Source organism: Myotis nattereri (assembly GCF_964212035.1).
Source record: "Myotis nattereri genome assembly, chromosome: 16".
Lineage (NCBI taxonomy): Eukaryota > Metazoa > Chordata > Mammalia > Chiroptera > Vespertilionidae > Myotis > Myotis nattereri.
In genome coordinates this window covers 40,213,344-40,231,829 of record NC_138091.1, presented here as the reverse complement: position 1 = coordinate 40,231,829, position 18,486 = coordinate 40,213,344, and the positions used below count along the sequence as shown (strand labels likewise).

The window sequence follows — 18,486 nt, the reverse complement described above, 5'->3', positions numbered from 1 at the left end:
TCTTTTGTGGGTGGGAAGGTGGGGAGAGCTCATGGACTGGACCCTGCGGGATCCATGATAGCCTGCGTTCCTAGCATCACCCTTTCAAACTAACTAGGGAAAGGTGGGCTGTGCTCACTGAGTCCGTGTCCTATTAAATGTCCATGGTTCACCTCGGATCTAAAATCCAATCAGGACACATTGGAAATTTAGGTTTGGTTTGTTGAACGTTCAGGCTACCCTGACCCAGTCCCTCGTAGGACATTATCTGAGACACACAAAGGGTTTCGTGTCAAGATGCAATGTCATGAGCCTGCATTTTTTTATTAAATCTGTTTACAGAGAAATTAAAAAGGGGCTGGGTTGGGAGACAGCACCTCATTTCACAAGTAGAATGGGGACAGATTTTCGTCAAATGCCTGCTAATCTGAGTGCTGTTAGAGCGTTTCCCCGAGAAGACAGTAATAAGTAGGCAACCAAATCGATAAGAAAAAGAGGCCAGGCTGGCCAGGCACCCCGAGCATGGATTTAGTCTCCTGGGTGTTGAACTCCTAGGAAACCTTTTCCATTTGCTTTGCAGGATCGTCAAATACAGCGAGCAGTTTTCGTCCAATGACGCCATCATGTCAGGCTGCCTCCCTAGCAATCCTTGGATAACAGATGACACCCAGTTCTGGGATTTAAATGCCAAATTGTATGTATTGGATATGTTGGTTTTTTTAAACGTAGCTTTTTGACGTATTCAATTCATCCACCCATTTGAAGTGTACAATTCAACCTTTTCTTTCACTATATTCATGGAGTTGTACAGCCATCACTACAAGCAATTTTAAACCACTTTCATCACCCAAAACAGAAGCCCCCACTCTCATACCCTTTGGCTATTTCCTCTCCCCACCCCCAACCAATATTCCTCCAGCTCCCGGCAGCCACTAAACAGCTTCCTGTCTCTGTGGGTTTGCTGATTCTGGACACTTCGCATACGCGGGACCCTATTCCATGTGGTCTTTTGTGATTAGCAGGATGTGATGGCATCCTGCACGCATTAGTACTCAGCCCCTTTCTACGGCTGAATAATATTCACTCTAAGGCTAGACCACGTTTTGGTTTTCCATTCAGCAGTGGATGGACGTTTGGGCTGCCTCCGCCTTTTCGCTATTGTGAGTAATGCCGCTGTGATCATCCCTGTTCAGATTTTTGTGTGAACCTGTTTTCGTGTCTCGTGGATGCATACCTAGGAGTGGAGCTGCTGGTCAAATGGGAACTGCGATGAACAACATATTGTTTTTGAAAAGAAGACAATTATCTTTATGGCTTTGTGTCTTGGGTGTCTAGTTAGTGTCAGGCTAAGTTCCTGGAGGGCAGGGCCCTAACGCTGCCCGGGTGATTATGCTGCCCACTCCTTAGCTCTGCCTGTGCATTTCATTTTTAAAATTTATTATTTAAAAAATATTTTTATTGATATCAGAGAGGAAGGGGGGGGGAGAGGGAGAGAGAGAGAGAGAGAGAGAGGGGGAGGGAGAGAGAGAGAGAAACATTGATGAAAGCGAATCATGGATTGGCTGCCTCCTACACACCCTCCACTGGGGATTGAGCCGACAACCCGGACATGTGCCTTGACCGAGAATTAAACAGTGACTTCCTGGTTCATAGGTCGACGCTCAACCACTGAGCCACACCAGCCGGGCTGGCTGTGCATTTTGCATGGTTGTTGCTGCTCACTGTGCCTGCGTGATCTGGTTGTTGGAAGAGGGGCAAAGGCAGTAATGCAGGGGAGAGGGTAAGCCAGCAGAGGAAGAAGACAGGGGCGTAAGTGTCAAGTCAGAGGGGAAGGCGGAGGTGGAGGAGTGGGGAGGGGGGGCTGGTAGGAGTATAAGACCAAGCTTACGCCAATGCCAAGGCCATCACACCTGCATGGGGAGGACACAGGTAGCCTGGATGCAGCCAGGTAAGCAGGCACAGCTGGAGAGCCTTTCACCTGGCCCAGGTAGCCTGCCCTGGGCAGCTGATAGCTAAGGGGGGCACTCATCTGAGTTTGGGGTGTCAGTTGCAGAGGAGAAGACTCTAGAATCACCTCCTGGGGGAGTCTTCCCTCCCCCACTGGGGGCTCTGGTCATTAGGATGGTTTTCTGGAGTCTGTGCCTGTCTCCCAGTTATCAGACAGGAGAGGCGGCCTGCATCTCCTTGTGGACAAGGATGGGTGGCATTCGGCTCTCCAGGGAGGAGAGGGCAAGGCCACCCAGCCAGGAAAAGCGTTGTCCTGAGAGGGAAGGGAAGGAGACCTTTTAAAACACCGAGCGGAATGGGACCTGCATCTTAGAGGAAGCCCGGGAGAGGTGCGGAGACGGCACCGGGGTCCACTGGGGGCGTGTGGCCTGAGGCAGGAGGAGCATGGTAAAGGGCCAGCTGTGCGGTGGGTGACAGCCATCGAGGGGGTGGCAGTGGCCATGGCACCCTTTGCAGTGCTGTTCGGGAATTCCCCCTGGCCCGGCGTGCAGCCCGGCCTCCTGCGGGCCGATCTCCACAGGCCCTGGCGCAGGCCTTCCTGTTCTTTCCCGCGAAGGCTAAGAGCTGTGGTGGTCCTTCTCCCCTCTGGGCTGCCAGGTCCTGCTAGGAGGCCAGGGGCCCTGTCTGAGGATGCTTTTCCCTAACAAGTGATTGCTTGGGTTGTACATTTGTGCAGAAGTGAGGGTGGGGGGACCGCGTGGAGCTCCGGGCCGGGGACGGATGGAGGGAGCTAAAGCCCTCACCCCAGTCCAGGCCGCCGCCTGGCACAGCCCCCCTCCCACGGCATGTCCGGGGCATTTATACCGTGTCCTCCCTGCAGGGTGGAAATCCCAACCAAGATGCGTGTGGAACGGTGGGCCATCAACTTCAGTGAATTGATTCGAGACCCCAAGGGGCGCCAGAGCTTCCAGTACTTTCTCAAGAAAGAATTCAGTGGTGGGTCTTTGATTAAAAAAAAAAAAGATTTAACGTTTAGAAGCACTCCTGTCGGGTCTAGCACAGGGATCCCAAGTGGCCTCACGGTTGGGGGGGGGGGGGCGGGGGGAGTTTCATTCGTTCACATGAATGTTATTCACATTTTCAAGCTCCCCCTCCCTGCTGGCCGCCCCATTCCTTACCCTGATCCTGGGGTCACCAGCTCCCGTGGGCCTGGCGCTCCGTGCAGCTCCTGGGGAAGGTGGACGAGGAGGGAGGCCTACAGCAAGCTTTCCCTTGTTGTTTCCCAGCCTGATGTCCTTCAGCTCAGCGCTTCTCGACCCTGGCGGCACATTCGAGTCACCTGGGGATAGTTTAGACGGCTCGCCTGGGTCCCATCCAGAGGTTCCTTTTTAATTGATTTGGGGTGGAGTTTCCCAAGGTTTGAAAACTCCCCAGGTGATCCTAATATGTGGCCATAATGGATAGCCGCTCTCCAGAGCTGCTTCCATCAGGGGCTCAGGAGGGTGCGGATTTTAATGGCACGGGTGCGGCCACATTCTAGATCGATCCCATCTCTGGATGTCTCACAAGGTAGACACTTGCAACTTCTTAAATATACAGCGCAGAGAAAGCTCTGGGGAGTCATAGGTCAGGTCAGGACCGATTTCACCAGGCTGAGCATTCCGTTGACTCCCACAGTTATACGGAAACATTTACTTTTATAAAAAATACTTTCATTGATTTTTTTTTAGAGGGGGAAGAGAGAGAGAGAGAGAGAGAGAGAGAGAGAGAGAGAGAGAGAGAGAGAGAGAGAGGAGAGTGAAACATTGATCCAATGCCTCCTGCAGGGGATGTGCCTGTGGATATGCCCTGACCAGGAATCGAACCAGCAACCTTTCTCATGGGAGGATGCCCAACCAACTGAGCCACGCCGCCAGGGCTGAAATATTTATTTGTATGGGGTTCATTTACTTCCTTACAAAGTCCCCAGCTCTGGGGAACACCACATTTTAGCCTCAACATTCAGCAGCTTATTCCCCAAGGCCCACCTGTCTGTAACCTCGAGGGACATGCCATTAGCCTGTTCGATGCAACACATTACATTATCATATGGATTCTTGAAAATCCTCTCTCGGATCCAGCCTAATTGCCATGATATAAGAAAACCCACTGTAGATGTGTGGGGACGAGGAGTGCTTTCAGCGCCACACAGAAGCAACTGTCCAGTGAGTGGGTAGGGTGCCATCTAGTGGCAAAGTTACAAACCACACCCCGAGCCTCCCCTGCCCATGCATTACTTAGTAACAAAAATCTGTGGAAAAGATTTCCCTGCATTATCAAAATAGCACTACTGGTGATCTCCTCATGGCATGCCTCAAAAATGAATCATCAGTTTTCTCATTTAATTGAAAAATCATAAAATTGAGATCTAATTCACATACCACAAATTCACATGGCATATAACTCACATGCCATAGTCCACATAGCCTTTTAAAGAGTACAATTCAGTGGTTTTAGTTTACTCACCAAGTTGTGCCCCCATTACCAGTGTATAATCCTAGAACACTTCCACCACCTCTAAGAGAAACCGTTAGAAATGTCCTGTTCTTCTCCCTTCCTCCGCTCCGCACGTCCTCCCTGCCCCCAGCCCTAGGCAACCACTCACCTGCTTTCTATCATCTTGGATTTGCCTATTTTGGACATTTCATATAAACGGAATCATAAAGCACATGCCCTTTTGTCTTCTTTCACTCAGCACAGTGTTTTCAAGCTTCACCCATGTTATAGCACATTCCAGTGCCTCATTCCTTTTCACGAATGAATAATATTTCATTGCGTGGATATACCACATTTTGTAGACAGGGCCCTATCACGTAGCAATGCATGTTTACAGCCCAGTCACGTGTGGCCTTGTTCAAGCATATTTGCTGCCACTAACTTCCAGGGCAGAGGACACGGCAGCCTCTGGGGGCTGGCGTGAGCTGAGCTTGTGTCCTTGGGGACAGAACAGTGATCACAGCAGACACGCACAGCTGTGAGCATAGCAACGCCCATCAGGCTCCTGTCAAAGACACGTGCGCAGCAGCCATAGGCTAAGGAGGTCCCGGGCCCTGGGGTCGGCGTGGCTGCTCATTGTGTTGTCCAGCCCCACAGGCGCCCGGGCTTGTGCGGAAGGAAGATGTTCACCGCCGGGAGCCGAATCTATCCTGGCTGACCCGTTTCTTCTCTTTTCTTCTCCCCGCTGGTTTCCTGTCTGGCTTTTGTCTCCCTGTGCAGGAGAGAATCTGGGATTCTGGGAAGCCTGCGAGGATCTGAAGTACGGAGATCAGTCCAAGGTCAAGGAGAAAGCGGAGGAGATTTACAAGTGAGGATTAGCCACCTTGAGGAGGACCCCCCCCCTCCCCCATCGCACACCCCTGGTGTCAGCAGCTCAGTCCTGCACCTGCCGTGCTATACATAGCTCACTGCCACTGTGGCAGGATCCCCCTGATCCTGGGGGAAGGTGCTTACTTAGGAGTTAAAGAGGCAAGCCACGCTCAATTACAGCGCTTTGTCTAAACCCCCTTAGGGCTCCTGAGAGACAGGTGTGCGCAGGCGTGCCAGAGAGAGAGAGAGAGAGAGAGAGAGAGAGAGAGAGATAGGTGAGGTGGGAAAACCTATTCCTCAGGCCATCTTAGGGAAGGGAGGTCCCCCGAGTGTCCAGGACGGTGAGCCCAGCCTGGGATACAGCTGTGGCACAATGCTTATGTTGCAGTTACCGGCTCTCCCCTCACTTGCTGAGTGTAGCGATAAGTCTGTCCCTCCACCGGCCTGCCTCTCCTCCGAATTCCCCTCCAAATTCCCCAGCGGCTAAGGGCGTCCCTTCAGGTGGAGAGGGAAGGGGGCGGTGAGACCACCAGCACGGCCACGGGGCACAGCTGCCGACATCTGCACCCTCCCTCCTCCTCCGGCCTGGGTGCTGGTGTCTCGCTGTGGTCACATCCTGGCCAGTCCCCCCTGCACTGGCCTTAGCGGACACCTGTCTTGGGCTCTGAGGGCCCAGGGCATTTTGTTCCTATTCACACGCTCAGCTCAGCTGTGGTTGCCAAAGCAAAGCCACCGCGCTGGGCTGGAACCAGCCGTCTGCGGCCGCGAGGGGGCAGGCCAGATGGCCTTCGCCTCTGAGCGCGTCTCCCTCCAGACTCTGTGACCTTCCTTCGAAAGGACGCAGAACAGACCATCCCAGTTTTCAGAGGCGCGAAGGACAGTGAAGAGGGAGCTGAGGCCTCCTACAGAGAGGCTCCTCTACTTCCTCAGATGTTTGCCCACCTCCTCCCACAGGGAGGCACCCTGCACCCAAGAGAGATGGGGGGTGGGTGGGGGGGGGGTGGACTGTCGGTGCAGGAAGGTCCGGTGACATCCTTCCCCAGGACAATGGTGTGTGACTGCCTCGCGCACTATGACCCACGCACACTCCTAATTCCAAAAATCTGCAAGGGAGCCGGCTGCCTCCCCTTCACATCAGCCTCCTTCCTCCCCGGCTCCCCACTTACGTCATCTCAATCCGAATTCCAAAATTTCCCTGTGCAGCGTATCCACATGAGTATTCCTAACCCTCAACACGTCAGAATGGGGGTACGGGAGAGCTCCCAGATCCCAGTGGATGCAGGTCTCAGGATGTGCGGCCGAATGTAGTTCTCACGGGGCCACTGGCAAGGATGTGCAGGTCTTCAAACCCCGGGGTGCTGGATACCCGGGCTGCCTCCTGGCCCAGCATTTGGATCCAGCTCCAGGCAGGTGTAGATGGGGCCGTGGGGGAGCGGAGGCGCTGGGGCACCGCGGGGAGGTGCTCCGCCGAATCTGGGGGACAAGGAGGCAGAGGCGTGAGGTTGGAGGCTGGGCTCTTCGCTCTCATGGCTAGGGTTGCTCCATCCACTTCTGCGCTCTCCTAGACGCTGGGACACCACGGTCATCAGTCACGTTCCCAATACTGGCATGGCTGTTGTCTTGCTTCTGGAAATGTTGCTTGGCAACCTGTTCAAACGCTTCCTGTCTCCTAAAAAGGGACCCCTTCCAACCCGGGACACCTGAGTCACGTCCGTCCCTCCCGCTCAAGCAGCTGTGAATTTGAAAAAAAAAATCAATACATATATATATTGATTTCAGAGAGGAAGGGAGAGGGAGAGAGATAGAAACATCAATGATGAGAGAGAATTATTGATCAGTTGCCTCCTGCACGCCCCACCCTGGGGATTTAGCCCGCAATCCAGGCATGTGCCCTGACTGGGAATCGAACTGTGACCTTCCTGGTTCATAGGTCGACGCTCAACCACCGAGCCACACGGCCAGGCAGCTGTGAACTTTTTATTAACTGACTTGGTTTAGCTACTTTTTGCTAACATTTCCCTCCTCGCTCCAGGCTATTCCTGGCCCCAGGTGCGAGGCGGTGGATCAACATCGATGGCAAAACCATGGACATCACGGTCAAGGGGCTGCGGCACCCCCACCGCTACGTGCTGGACGCTGCGCAGACCCACATTTACATGCTCATGAAGAAGGTCGGTCTTTGCCGATGATGCTGGGTGTGGGGATGGGGCAGGGAGCCCTTCCTTCCCAGGTGCCTGGAGAGTTCTTTAGATATGGGGGGCAAGAGACATGGCATGTGTCTACCGCTTTGCGGGCGTTGTCTCCCTAAAAGCTGTCTCTTCCATCTGTGCCCTGGGCTGGAACCCCCTTCAGCCCCGAAGCTCGCTGGCTGGGAGGACCCCCATAGATGCCTGAGGGCTTACAAGTCGCAGTCCGCTCAGCAAAGCAAGGAACTTTGCATCAAAGACAACCCATGAGGTGGGACGGCTTCTCCAGAGCCTAGCAGTTTGCTCGGGTCCCCCAGAGGTGGAGCCCCGATTCAAGCTGCGACCCTCGGAGCCCAAGGCTGAGCCCTTCCTCCCTCCCGTGGGTGGCGGCAGTCCTGGTGGCCCTGCCTGAGCAGATGCACCACAGGGCGGGTTTCGTGTGTGTGATGGTGGTAAAACCTCGGGAGAATTCAGACAGCCTTCTGGGTTATTAATAAAAAGTGAACATGGGAGTTTGCAGGACGTTGTTTAAAAAAGAAATGGGCACCTGAGAGAAAATCAATCACTTCAAAATTTCCTTTTTCCTTTCCTTTCTTCGATATGCAACTTACATAGTATCTATTACTGTTTTATTTTTTTAAAAAATTAAAATTTAGTATTTTTGTTCTTTTAAATTTTATTTTTCAATTATAGTTTATATTCAATATTATTTTGTATTGGTTTCAGGTGCACAGTGTAATGGTTAGATAATAATGAACTTTACACAGTGTCCCCCATTATTTCCAGTGCCCACCTGGCACCACACATAGTTATTGCAATGTTATTTCGATCACTTTCTTAAGAAATTAGAATTTGGGGCTCAGGCTTAGCCTTTGAGGAGTTGTTTTGTATGGTTGCCACCTGGTGCCACGCCCAACGAGACTTCCTTCTGTAGCTTCAGCTTCTCATACAGCAATTATTCCTTCGATGGCAAAGTATCTCTAGAAACTCTGTTACATGATGTAGGTTTGTGTGAGTATCATTTTTCTATTAGTTTCCCTTATTATATTTCTTTTACTTTGCCCTTTGTTTTATTGCATTGGAAAGAAATGGTTTTACTTCGCTTTGAAAATATGGAACAATTTAAATATTCTACCAAGCCAGATTAGCCATTTTTCACCATTCATTTTTTCATTAGCGGGTTTTTCTGTGCTTCCCTTATGAGAGGACTTACAGCGGGATTTCTTTAATGATGGTCTTCCTTGGTGTAATTTAAAATACATTTTGATTCTTAAAAAAGCACATTTTGATTCTTAAAATACATTTTGATTCTTAAAAAAAAATTTAGGGAGACAGCCAGAGAGGCCAGCTACTAGCCAGAACAAAACAGAGTCCTGGGTAACTTCATAAGGATATATACAGGGGTGGGCAAGTGTAGATTACAGTTGTGAGTACTTGAAACACAGAGATAATAAAGCGATTGCAATAATCATAACCTGCATGTTGTTTTCCATACGAACAACCGGGAGCCACCACTCAGTCCTTGAAATGGCGCTCCTTCAACAAATAGCGAGAATCCGCGATCCCTGGTGGTCGCTGTGGGCTTTGCCCCGTATTTGCTGTGACTAGACTGGCTTGGAGTGTGCTTGGAAGTAGCCAGCATTCATGACGCGACGGCTCTGAACCTGTAAGGGTCCCAGGAACTAGCCACACGGGAGGAGTCTGAGCCTGGGTCTTTGGTTTTCTCTTGCCCTCATACCCACACTCAGGGCAGAAAGGGGAGGTTGGTGGCTTTGGCGTGGGCTCCATGCTCATGCTGCTCATCTCCATCGGAAGAAGGTATTGGGTGGCGCAGGCTGGCTGCAGGGTCCTCTTGTCTCAAGCTTGCTTCGCTGAAGAGCCTGGACGTGGGTTTTGGGAGGGGGCTACAGACTCCGATGACCTAACCTCAAGTGCAGACGAATCAGCTGGAGGCTTGTGAAGACTCAGGTCATCCCACCCCCAGAGCTTCTGGTTCAGTAGGTCTGGGGTGGGCCTGGAAAGGTGCATGTCTAGCACGTTGCCAGGTGAACACGGGGGCTGCTGGTCGGGACCACACTTGAGATCCGTTGCTTTGGACACACACGGACATAAATGCCTTTCACACAAGGAGACACATGCTCTTAACCGCGCCATCTAATTGCCGAGGGAGGGCTTGAAAATGGCAAGCGTGTTCATTTGATTTGACACGTTCCCTTTCGTAACTACTGTTTTTCTCTCGTTCCCTCTAGGATTCTTATGCTCGCTATTTGAAATCTCCCATCTATAAGGAAATGCTGGCCAAAGCTATTGAACCTCAGGAAACCACCAAGAGAAGGCAAGTGGAATGGCCTGTGGTTGCCGGTTGCCTGCTGTTCTTGTTGACAGAGAATCGAGGGTCTCTTCCAGCCCAGTGGCCATGGTTGAGAGATGTTCGTTTGATGGAAATATTGGGGACTGGGAAGTATGTATCCAGGTATGATTGCCTCATTGCCCTCAGAATGCCCTGAAATCATCCTAGCAAGATTTCCTTCGTCATTACTGCCAATGAGTTTTCTTCCCCTTGTGCTGGTTTGAAAGAATCTTATCAGACTTATAGTTATACTTATCACAAACTAGAGGGCCGGTGCACGAATTCGTGCATGGGTGGGGTTCCTTGGGGTGGCCTAAGGAGATCGGGCCCCAGCTCATGCCCCCAGCCTCGCAGCCCCAGCTCGCGCCCTGAGCCTTGCAGCCAGCAGCCCCACCTGACACCCTGCCTTAGCCTGGCACCTCCCACTCACCTGCTCCACCATCCTGCCATGGTCCTGCTCACATCAGGGCCCATCGGCCCACTGCCAGTGCTGCGTTGCTGACACCTGCCATGTTTTGTACCGCCCCCTGGTGGTCAGCGTATGTCATAGCGAGTGGTCGAACTCCCAATCGAACAGCCGCCTGAGGGGACACTTTGCATATTAGGCTTTTATTATATAGGATAGAAGCAACTCATTGGTGTTTTTTAAACTAAAACAATTTTGTTTTTATTTTTTGTAACTCATTGGTTTTTTAATATATATAATTGATTTCAGAGAGGAAGGGAGAAGGAGAGAGAGATAGAAACATACATGATGTGAGAGAATCATTGATTGGCTGCCTCTTGTATGCCCCACAACCTGGGCATGTGCCCATGACCGGAAATGAACCTGGGACCCTTCAGTCTGCAGGCTGATGCTCTATCCACTGAGTCAAACTGGCAAGGGCCAGTTTTTTAGTTGCGACACTTCTCCACCTTCCTAATGTATGGGGATTCATTTAGCCACATCTTTGTATCCTTGTAATGTCCTAAGACCTTATAGAGAACAGCAGAATATACCACAAGAGAAATGGTTGGTTAGGGGAGATGAACAGTGACGTTCCAAGTATTCTTGGGGACCCTTTCAGTGTCTGTCAGTCAGCACCTTCCCCCACCCCTTCCTCACTGGAGATGCAGATCATCTCAGCTGGCAGAGCCCTGGCACGAAGCACGAAATCATGTTCTGAGGGGGCAGTTTGAGCTCTCCTTTTGGCAAAAAGGAACCTCTATGGCAGCAATTTTTGACCTTTGTCATCTCATGGCACACATAAACTAATTACTAAATTTCTGCAGCACACCAAAAATATATTTTTTATTGACTTGACAAAAAAGTTATTATTTTGATTGACTTACAAAAAAATAATAATAGTAATCACCTACCCTTTTTGCTCCAAAATTACTTAAAAAAATCAGGTGATCAGGTGCCTCTACTTGTATATAAGGATTTGTGGTACCAAGAATTAACCAGTCAGATACAACTTGATTATGCAACATGACCAATAAGATGCAGCTCTGTGCTTGGCCAGCATGGCTCAGTGGTTGAGCATCGACCTATGAGCCAGGAGGTCACAGTTGGATTCCCGGTCAGGGCACATACCCAGGCTGTGGGCTCGATCCCTGGTTTGGGGCGTGCAGGAGGCAGCCAATCAATGACTCTCTCTCATCATTGAGGTTTCTCTCTCTTTCTCCCACTCCATTCCTCTCTGAAATACATACATACATACATACATACATATATGTATGTGTGTGTGTGTATATATATATATATATTGCAACTCTGTTATATGACCTATATATTTATGGCTCAAGACAGGGCATTCACACCGGACAGCTATTGCTGTGTTGGCTATTGTTATTTTTTTACTTGACAACCTTAGGGAAAAGAGGTCAGTGCCCCTGACTAGATAGTCCAGCATTGCATGTTTTAAACATTCTTGCAGCTCACCTGTTGAAAATCTCCGATCGATGGGGATGGAAGATTCTAAAGAGTAACCAAAGACGCAGGACTTTGGCGGAGGTGTTTCTAGCGCCGATGCATGACCTGTCCCCGCCGCATTAGTAAATGTTCCCGCTTGCCAGCTCAGCCCACGCTGGGCTCCTATCCAGCATCTCCAGTCAATTCAAAAGAACGGTGGTTGGACCGGAGCCTTTATCAAAGGAGCTTTAAAAAAAAGCCCAACCCGGTTTCATTCTTGAGGATAATGGCGCTGTTATGAAAAGGAGAGAAAGGAGGTCTCTGTGGTGCCATTCTTCTCGGTTTCCCAGGGAAGGAAGGGAGTTCAGGGTCCCTGGGGATTTGAAAGCTTCTCCGTTAAGCCACAAGAAAGGACCATAATCGCTCCGCAAGTCCTGCAGGAAGTAGTGGGGAAGGAGGGCAGTCTCGCAGGGCTCTCTCCAGAGGCTCTGTGAGCTGGGGCAGGCTGAGAAGTCAGCGGGATCTCCTGGGTGCCGGGTGCCAGGAGGGCTGCGTTGGCATCAGGCCCCAGGGACAGCGCGAGGTGCTGTGTTGGAGCCGGGCGATGCTGTTACTGCTGCTGTGGGTGGGAACACGCATGGGAATGCTTTGGTGACATTGAAGCTCCGCCTGTGACTGTGTGGGATTATGGCGGGTGTGAGTTCGTTCCATGATTTGCAGGAATAAGACGATGTGTAAAACTTAATTTTTCTAGAGCAAGTTACATCGAGCTTTCCCTTGGCAGGGCTGGTGGGAGATTCACTATCAGGCATGCCTTCCTGTTGCGGAGCCCTCTTTCTCCCTAGGGCAGATAGAGTTCTACAGGCTCCTGTAGTCCAGAGATTTGGGGACGTCCTAGGTTTTCAGTCTACCCTTGAGGCTAAATGCTTGTTTCCGAGCCTGTGGGTGGCTTAGCTGCTCTCTCTCCTCCGTATGAGTCAGAGCGTTGTCCTGGCTTCTTCCAAGGCCATGGTCAAGAGAGTTTGGTCCCAGGAACCCACGTTTAACCTCTGTGGGAGGTTCTGACTCCCTGGGTGCACGTGCATGAGGCCAACAGCTCCCCAGCCCTCTTCAGGCCCCTCTCCCCTTTCTCGGCCCACTGACCTCTTAACCAGCCCAGCTCTTCTCCTTCCCAGAGCCTTGGCTTTTGAAAACAAATGCTCCAACTCTCCCTTGAGGCAAGAACCCAAACCCTCCTCGCTCCCTCCTTCAGGAAGAGCCTGACGGAAGTTAAGATGACAGGTTGATTTCTAAAGATTGTAGGTGTGTCTAATTGTCACCATCAAGGCAGGCTCTCTTGTGCCTAGCCTAAAATTGGATGGCAGTTGGGACCCATTCTGGTCCCAGGCTCTAAGGGAAAAGAGCTGAGGTCGGACACACCTCTGAGAGCCCCACCTGAAGTTCTCCAGGAGCATGAGGAACAAGTCCAGTTCTGGCCTCCCAGCCCCACCTCCAGGCCAGGCGTGGAGAGGCCATTGTTGGGCAAGCCTGTGGCTTTCTGCTAACCACCAGCGCTGTCCCTCCTTCCAGCTCCAGCCTCCCATTTATGCGGCGTCACCTGCGCTCCAGCCCGAGCCCCGTCATCCTGAGGCAGCTGGAGGAGGAAGCCAAAGCTCGGGAAGCAGCCAACACGGTGGACATCACCCAGGTCCTGAGCAAGCTGGACCGTAGGAGCCAACTCAAAAGAGAGCTGCCTCCTAAATAAACCTGCCATTGCTGGGGGTGGCGGGGGCAGGCGCGTGGGAGAGGCAAGCGAAGGCAGGGTCAGAGTCTAGAAGAGTTTATCCCCGATCAGTGGGGCCGTGGGGTACACAGGTCCAGCCCATATTTCTCTGATCTCCTTCATGGTGGGCTTCCCAGTACCACGGCAACGCGAGCTTAGCTCTCTCACCCCGACAACCAAGGGGCAGTCGGGGGGGGGGGGGGAGGTCACCTGACTCAGTTGCTGTGTGACCACCTATCTCACCATAGGCGGTCCTGGTAGTGAGAACCATAGAGAATACAGGCTGATTTGTGTTCCACCATTTGCTTTGAAAAATTAAAGAGAAGGCCTCTCCGTCCCCTACTCAGCCCAGGCAGAGCTCTTTCAGGCACATTTGTTTCAAATAGCTTAGCGAAGCGCCCCATCCCATCTTATCTCTCCAATTTAGACGTCGCTTCTAAAGCAGTTGGAGATCCTGCCAAGAGACCAGTGGTAGGGTTTTCCTATAGATGCTTGTCACTGCACACCTCTGTTACACCTGCCTGGAAAGGCCCTGCTAAGACATGTCTGTTGAGCTAGTTCTTACAATTACTGAGGGTGGGTGGGCCAGAGACAAGAAAATATCAGTAGGGTGCTTAGGACAATGCCTGGCATGTAATAAGTGCTCAATAAATGCTAGCTGCTGATGTTATCAGCACAACAATTATAACCATCAGCATCGCCACCATCATCACCATCCTTACTATCATCCCTACTACCATCACCAGCATCCTCACCATCACCTGCATCATCATCACCAGCATCCTCATCATCACCAGCAGCAGCAGCAGTCCCATCATGATCATCCTCACCATCACTATCATCACCTCATCATCATCATCACCATCCTCCTCACCATCCCTAGTATCTTCATGGTCTTAGAGTAAGCATGTGCGTTCTTATACCTGCCAGTGTTGTCCAATACAGCGATTTGTTATTTTTTAATATGTAGGGCATTTCCTGAGGGATACCCAAACCATCTTACTTTTCTTCTCAAAGTCTTGCGGGGTAGGCCTCCCAGCTCTCTAGGGACCATGAGGACGTATTTAAGGGGAGGGGATTAGGGTGTTGGTGTCCTGTCCTCTGCCTGTAGCTCCTGTGAGAGGACTGGCTAGCAATCGTATAGTGACTGGTCAGTCAGTCCTTTGGCCCTGAGCTCCATGGCGAAGTAAAGGTCCAAATGCGAAGGAATGTGCTGGGCTGAGGATGAGAGGAGGTGCTCACCCATGTGGCTTTTCCTTCCTGGGGCCAACGTTATGCATTGGCTTTTGGGGACAGTGAGGAAAGGGCGAGTGAGAAGGGACTGGAGGGGGTGATGGTGCACACTGCGTGCTCAACCTGAATGCAGCCCTCTCCTCACCTGCCTGCTCCCAGGAAGTAGGAGTTCAGGTGGCACAGGTCTCATTGGAATTCTCACCCAGTTTCTGGATGGAAAATGAATCGCTCCTCTTGCACCATCTGCTTTGCCTTTCATTTCGATCCTGTGATTGTGTCCTCATGCCAACGCACCTGCCCATTTCATGCTCCTTCCCCCACTTCTCTGGGTTCCCTTGCATAATAAAACAGCAGCACAAAACCAAACCAAGCCAAGCTCACCTTCACTGCGTCTCTGTCGTGTCTCATTTCTTCGCCATGTGCCTTGCATGCCACTGCTTTGCTGCTTCACACCAATGGAGGGCGTGGCGTGGGCTGGAAGGGCTGGGTCTCCAAGTGCAAGCCCCAGGCCTCTGGGGGAGGAGTGGCCAAGGCCATGGAGGTGGGGGTAGGAAAGGCATCCTGCTTAGAGTGTCCAGGGCCATTTGGGCGAATGGCTATTGGCCCAGAAGGAAGGACCTTCTCAGGCCAGGAAGTGAAGCAGGACAGTGGCCACCTTCCTTACCTGTACTGTCCTTCATCCTGGAAAAGAGGAGGAGCTGGGGAAGGAGTGAGGTGGGGGAGAGGGCACAGAATGGGGGGGGGAGTTTAGGGAGGGGCTCCTCCTATCATAAGCTGTGTGATCTTGGTCAAGTTGCATCATCTCCACCAGCCTCAGTATTTTTACCTGTAAAGTGGGGATTATAACAGGAGGTTATCACTAATTCTGAGTAAGTAGGGTTCAAGTGAATGGACCAGGTGGGGTGTCCTCAGTCAGTTAGTTGAGAGCGGAAGAGCACTTTGATGTCTTCATTTCTCCTAACGAGGCTTACTTCGTGGGTTTGGTGTTTTAGTTCACTCTCCAGGACCCCATGTCCTCTCCAAACCCCACAGGCAACGGGACGGCGACATGCGACATGCATCAGCGCCTCCTCAGGTCCTTTCAGGAGGGGACACAGCAAACCCCGCCATGACGCTGGGAAGGGAAGAGGGGACAGAGGGGAGCCTCCCTGGACTTTCCGATTTTAATTTTCCAGCTCAGACTCTCTCAGGCTCCTTTGGCTGAAGCACGCCTGACCCCCCCCCCCCCCCCCCCCCCGTGCTACCAGGGAGGTTGAGGCACTTCTCCAATGAGTAGCCTCCCCGCCCCGTATTGCCTGCCTCCTCCTCCCGGCTTGTCCAGGTCCCACACACAGCCTTTCCCCCCAACCACCTGCTCTGCCCGCAGGAGGCACGGGGAGGTGCTGGGTCCAGGCCATCCATCCCCCAGGTGTGTCTGTGGACACAGGTAGGGGTTCAGGTCAGCGTGGGTGGTCTCAGGCCTGGAAGAGTCAGCCAGGCACCAGCTGGGGCTTCTCCTGCCCCCTCTGTCACTCTAGTAAAATGTTTCCGATGCCTCCAGCCCTGAGGGTGGGAACCAAGGATAGAGAAGGGATGACGGCGTGTGGCAGGTACTAAGTAAGCATTGCTCACTGGGGGACTGGGCCTGAGGGGGGGTTGGAAATTCACCCGGCCACACCCAGCATCCCAGGCCTGGAGGATGACCAGTCTGTGCCTTGGGATGCAGTGCCCACGTCTGGGGACCATGGCCAGGGCTTGGGACAGGGCTTGGCAGAGGGCCTGTGTCTGTGCCAGCATCACAGGTGGCTTTGGGGGCCCTTCCCAACTTCCCAGGTGAAGCCACTCCAGACCTGTGCTTTGGGCAGGGGCAGGGGCTGAGTGAGCAGGGGGCAGCCCCTGTGCCCATCGACCAGCCACCCAACTCACTCTGAGCTCTCTTTCCTTCCCTGCAGCCTGGCCAGCACACTGCTCCCAGCCCCCACCTGGCCGTGTACACGGGGACTTGCGTGCCCCCCTCTCCTTCCAGCCCCTTCGCCTCCTCCTGCCGCTCCCCCAGGAAGCCCTTCCCCTCGCCAGGCCGCTTCATGCGGAGGCCCAGCAGCACCGTCTGCCCCTCGCCCATCACGGTAGCCGTGGAAGGCTCGGAGCAGAAGGGCGAGGCCGGTGGGTCCAGTGCCGGCCCAGGACCCTCCAATGCAGACACCAGCGAGGCCTCCGCCGACTGCCCCTGGCCCCGGCCCCCGCCCAGGGCCCCTCTCAAGGCCCGCATGGCTGTGTCCTTCAGCAGTTTTCTGAGACGAGGCTGTCTGGCCTCCCCCGTCTTTGCCAGGCTCTCGCCCAAGTGCCCCCCTGTGTCCCATGGGAAGGTGCAGCCCCTAGGGGATGTGGGTCAGCAGCTGCCACGGCTGAAATCCAGGAGAGTGACAAAGTGAGAACCAGTGGGGGGGGTGCTATGCGTGTGTATGCACGTGTGTGGGTATGTGAGCACATGTCTGTTGGTACACATGTGCATTTGTGTGCATGTGTCTGTGGGCATGTGCATGTGTGTATGGCGTGCATATGTCTGTGGGTGTGCACATACGTGCATGTGTGCATATGCCTGTGGGTATGTGCATGTGTGTATGTGTGCACACATGCCTGTGGGCATGTGGATATGCACACGTATATGTGGGTGTGTGCATATGGCTGTGTGTGCATATGTGTGTACATATCTCTGGGTGTGTGCATGTGTGTATGTGTGCATATGCCTGTGGGTATGTGCATGTGTGTATGTGTGCACACATGCCTGTGGGCGTGTGGATATGCACACATATATGTGGGTGTGTGCATATATGTGCATATGGCTGTGTGTGCATATGTGTGTACATATCTCTGGGTGTGTGCATGTGTGTATACTAGTATATGTGCATATGTCTCTGTGTGTGCATGTGTGTGTGTATACACATATGTCTCTGGGTGTGCATGTCTACTGATTCTTTCCATTTGGTGTTCCCCCTGCACTCCCCATACTTGCTTTCCTCTTGTGTCTGTAGCTTTTTCCAGATCAAAATGGATGTGCCTGTGGAGCGTGGCACCTACCTGATGGGCGCGGAGGACGCGGGGCCCGGAGCCTCGGGCGACCAGGCCATCAAGAAGGAGGTCATCTGCCCCTGGGAGAGCCTGGCCTAGGGCAGAGCTGGCCGAGCCAGGGGCCTGGGCCGGCAGGTGCTCCCGGCAGGCTCTGCTGGGTGAGGCAAGCGGACACGCTCTCGAACCTCAGTGCATTAGATCATACTTGGGGGCCGAGAGACGAGACGGCGTGGACTTGGGGGAAGCGTGCTTTGTCTGGGCTCCAGTGGCCAATTCCCTCCCACCCTCTGACCTTCCCCCCTTTGGCATGTGGATAAAACGACTTTACTTGCTGCCTTAAAACCGATAAAAGGTTAACGTGTAAGAGTCTCTGGGAGTGAAACGTTAGTGTGTGTCAGGTTTTCTTGGTTATTTATGAGCTATCAAGTGGCTTGTGCGTGATGCTTTAGCCATGGAGCTTGCCAGGGAGAGGCCCTAGAGTGTGGCACCCCCCAGGAAGGGGGCTGGGGAAAGGCGGCCTTCTAGAATGCCAGGTGTGCTGCCCAGACCCACCAAGAAGCAGATGCCAAGGCGGGGTTAGGTGGGCAAGGGCTCTGTTGGGGAAACACCTGGGAAGAATAGGAGTAGGAGCTGGCGAAGCAGCGAGGGCCTTCGGACCGTGACGCTGGGCTGACCTCTGGGGCGGGAGAAGTGGGCGGGGAGAGTCTCTGATGGAAGCCCGGTTCCAAGGAGGTTTTGGCCA

The 18,486-nt window shown here is 52.7% G+C and overlaps 1 protein-coding gene across 2 annotated transcripts in view; it reads left to right on the top strand.

Moving 5' to 3' along the window:
* RGS9 (regulator of G protein signaling 9) overlaps positions 1–18,129 on the top strand; it is a 51,269-nt gene extending 33,140 nt beyond the window's left edge. For both annotated transcript variants that reach the window (XM_081109088.1, XM_081109089.1), the window contains exons 12-19: positions 560–673; positions 2,807–2,922; positions 5,182–5,269; positions 7,304–7,442; positions 9,707–9,792; positions 13,271–13,388; positions 16,628–17,103; positions 17,708–18,129. In XM_081109088.1, coding sequence (XP_080965214.1) covers positions 560–673; positions 2,807–2,922; positions 5,182–5,269; positions 7,304–7,442; positions 9,707–9,792; positions 13,271–13,388; positions 16,628–17,103; positions 17,708–17,843 — 1,273 coding nt within the window. In that variant the 3' untranslated portion in view covers positions 17,844–18,129. The remainder of the gene's footprint in view (positions 1–559; positions 674–2,806; positions 2,923–5,181; positions 5,270–7,303; positions 7,443–9,706; positions 9,793–13,270; positions 13,389–16,627; positions 17,104–17,707) is intronic.
* Positions 18,130–18,486: the final 357 nt, after the last annotated feature.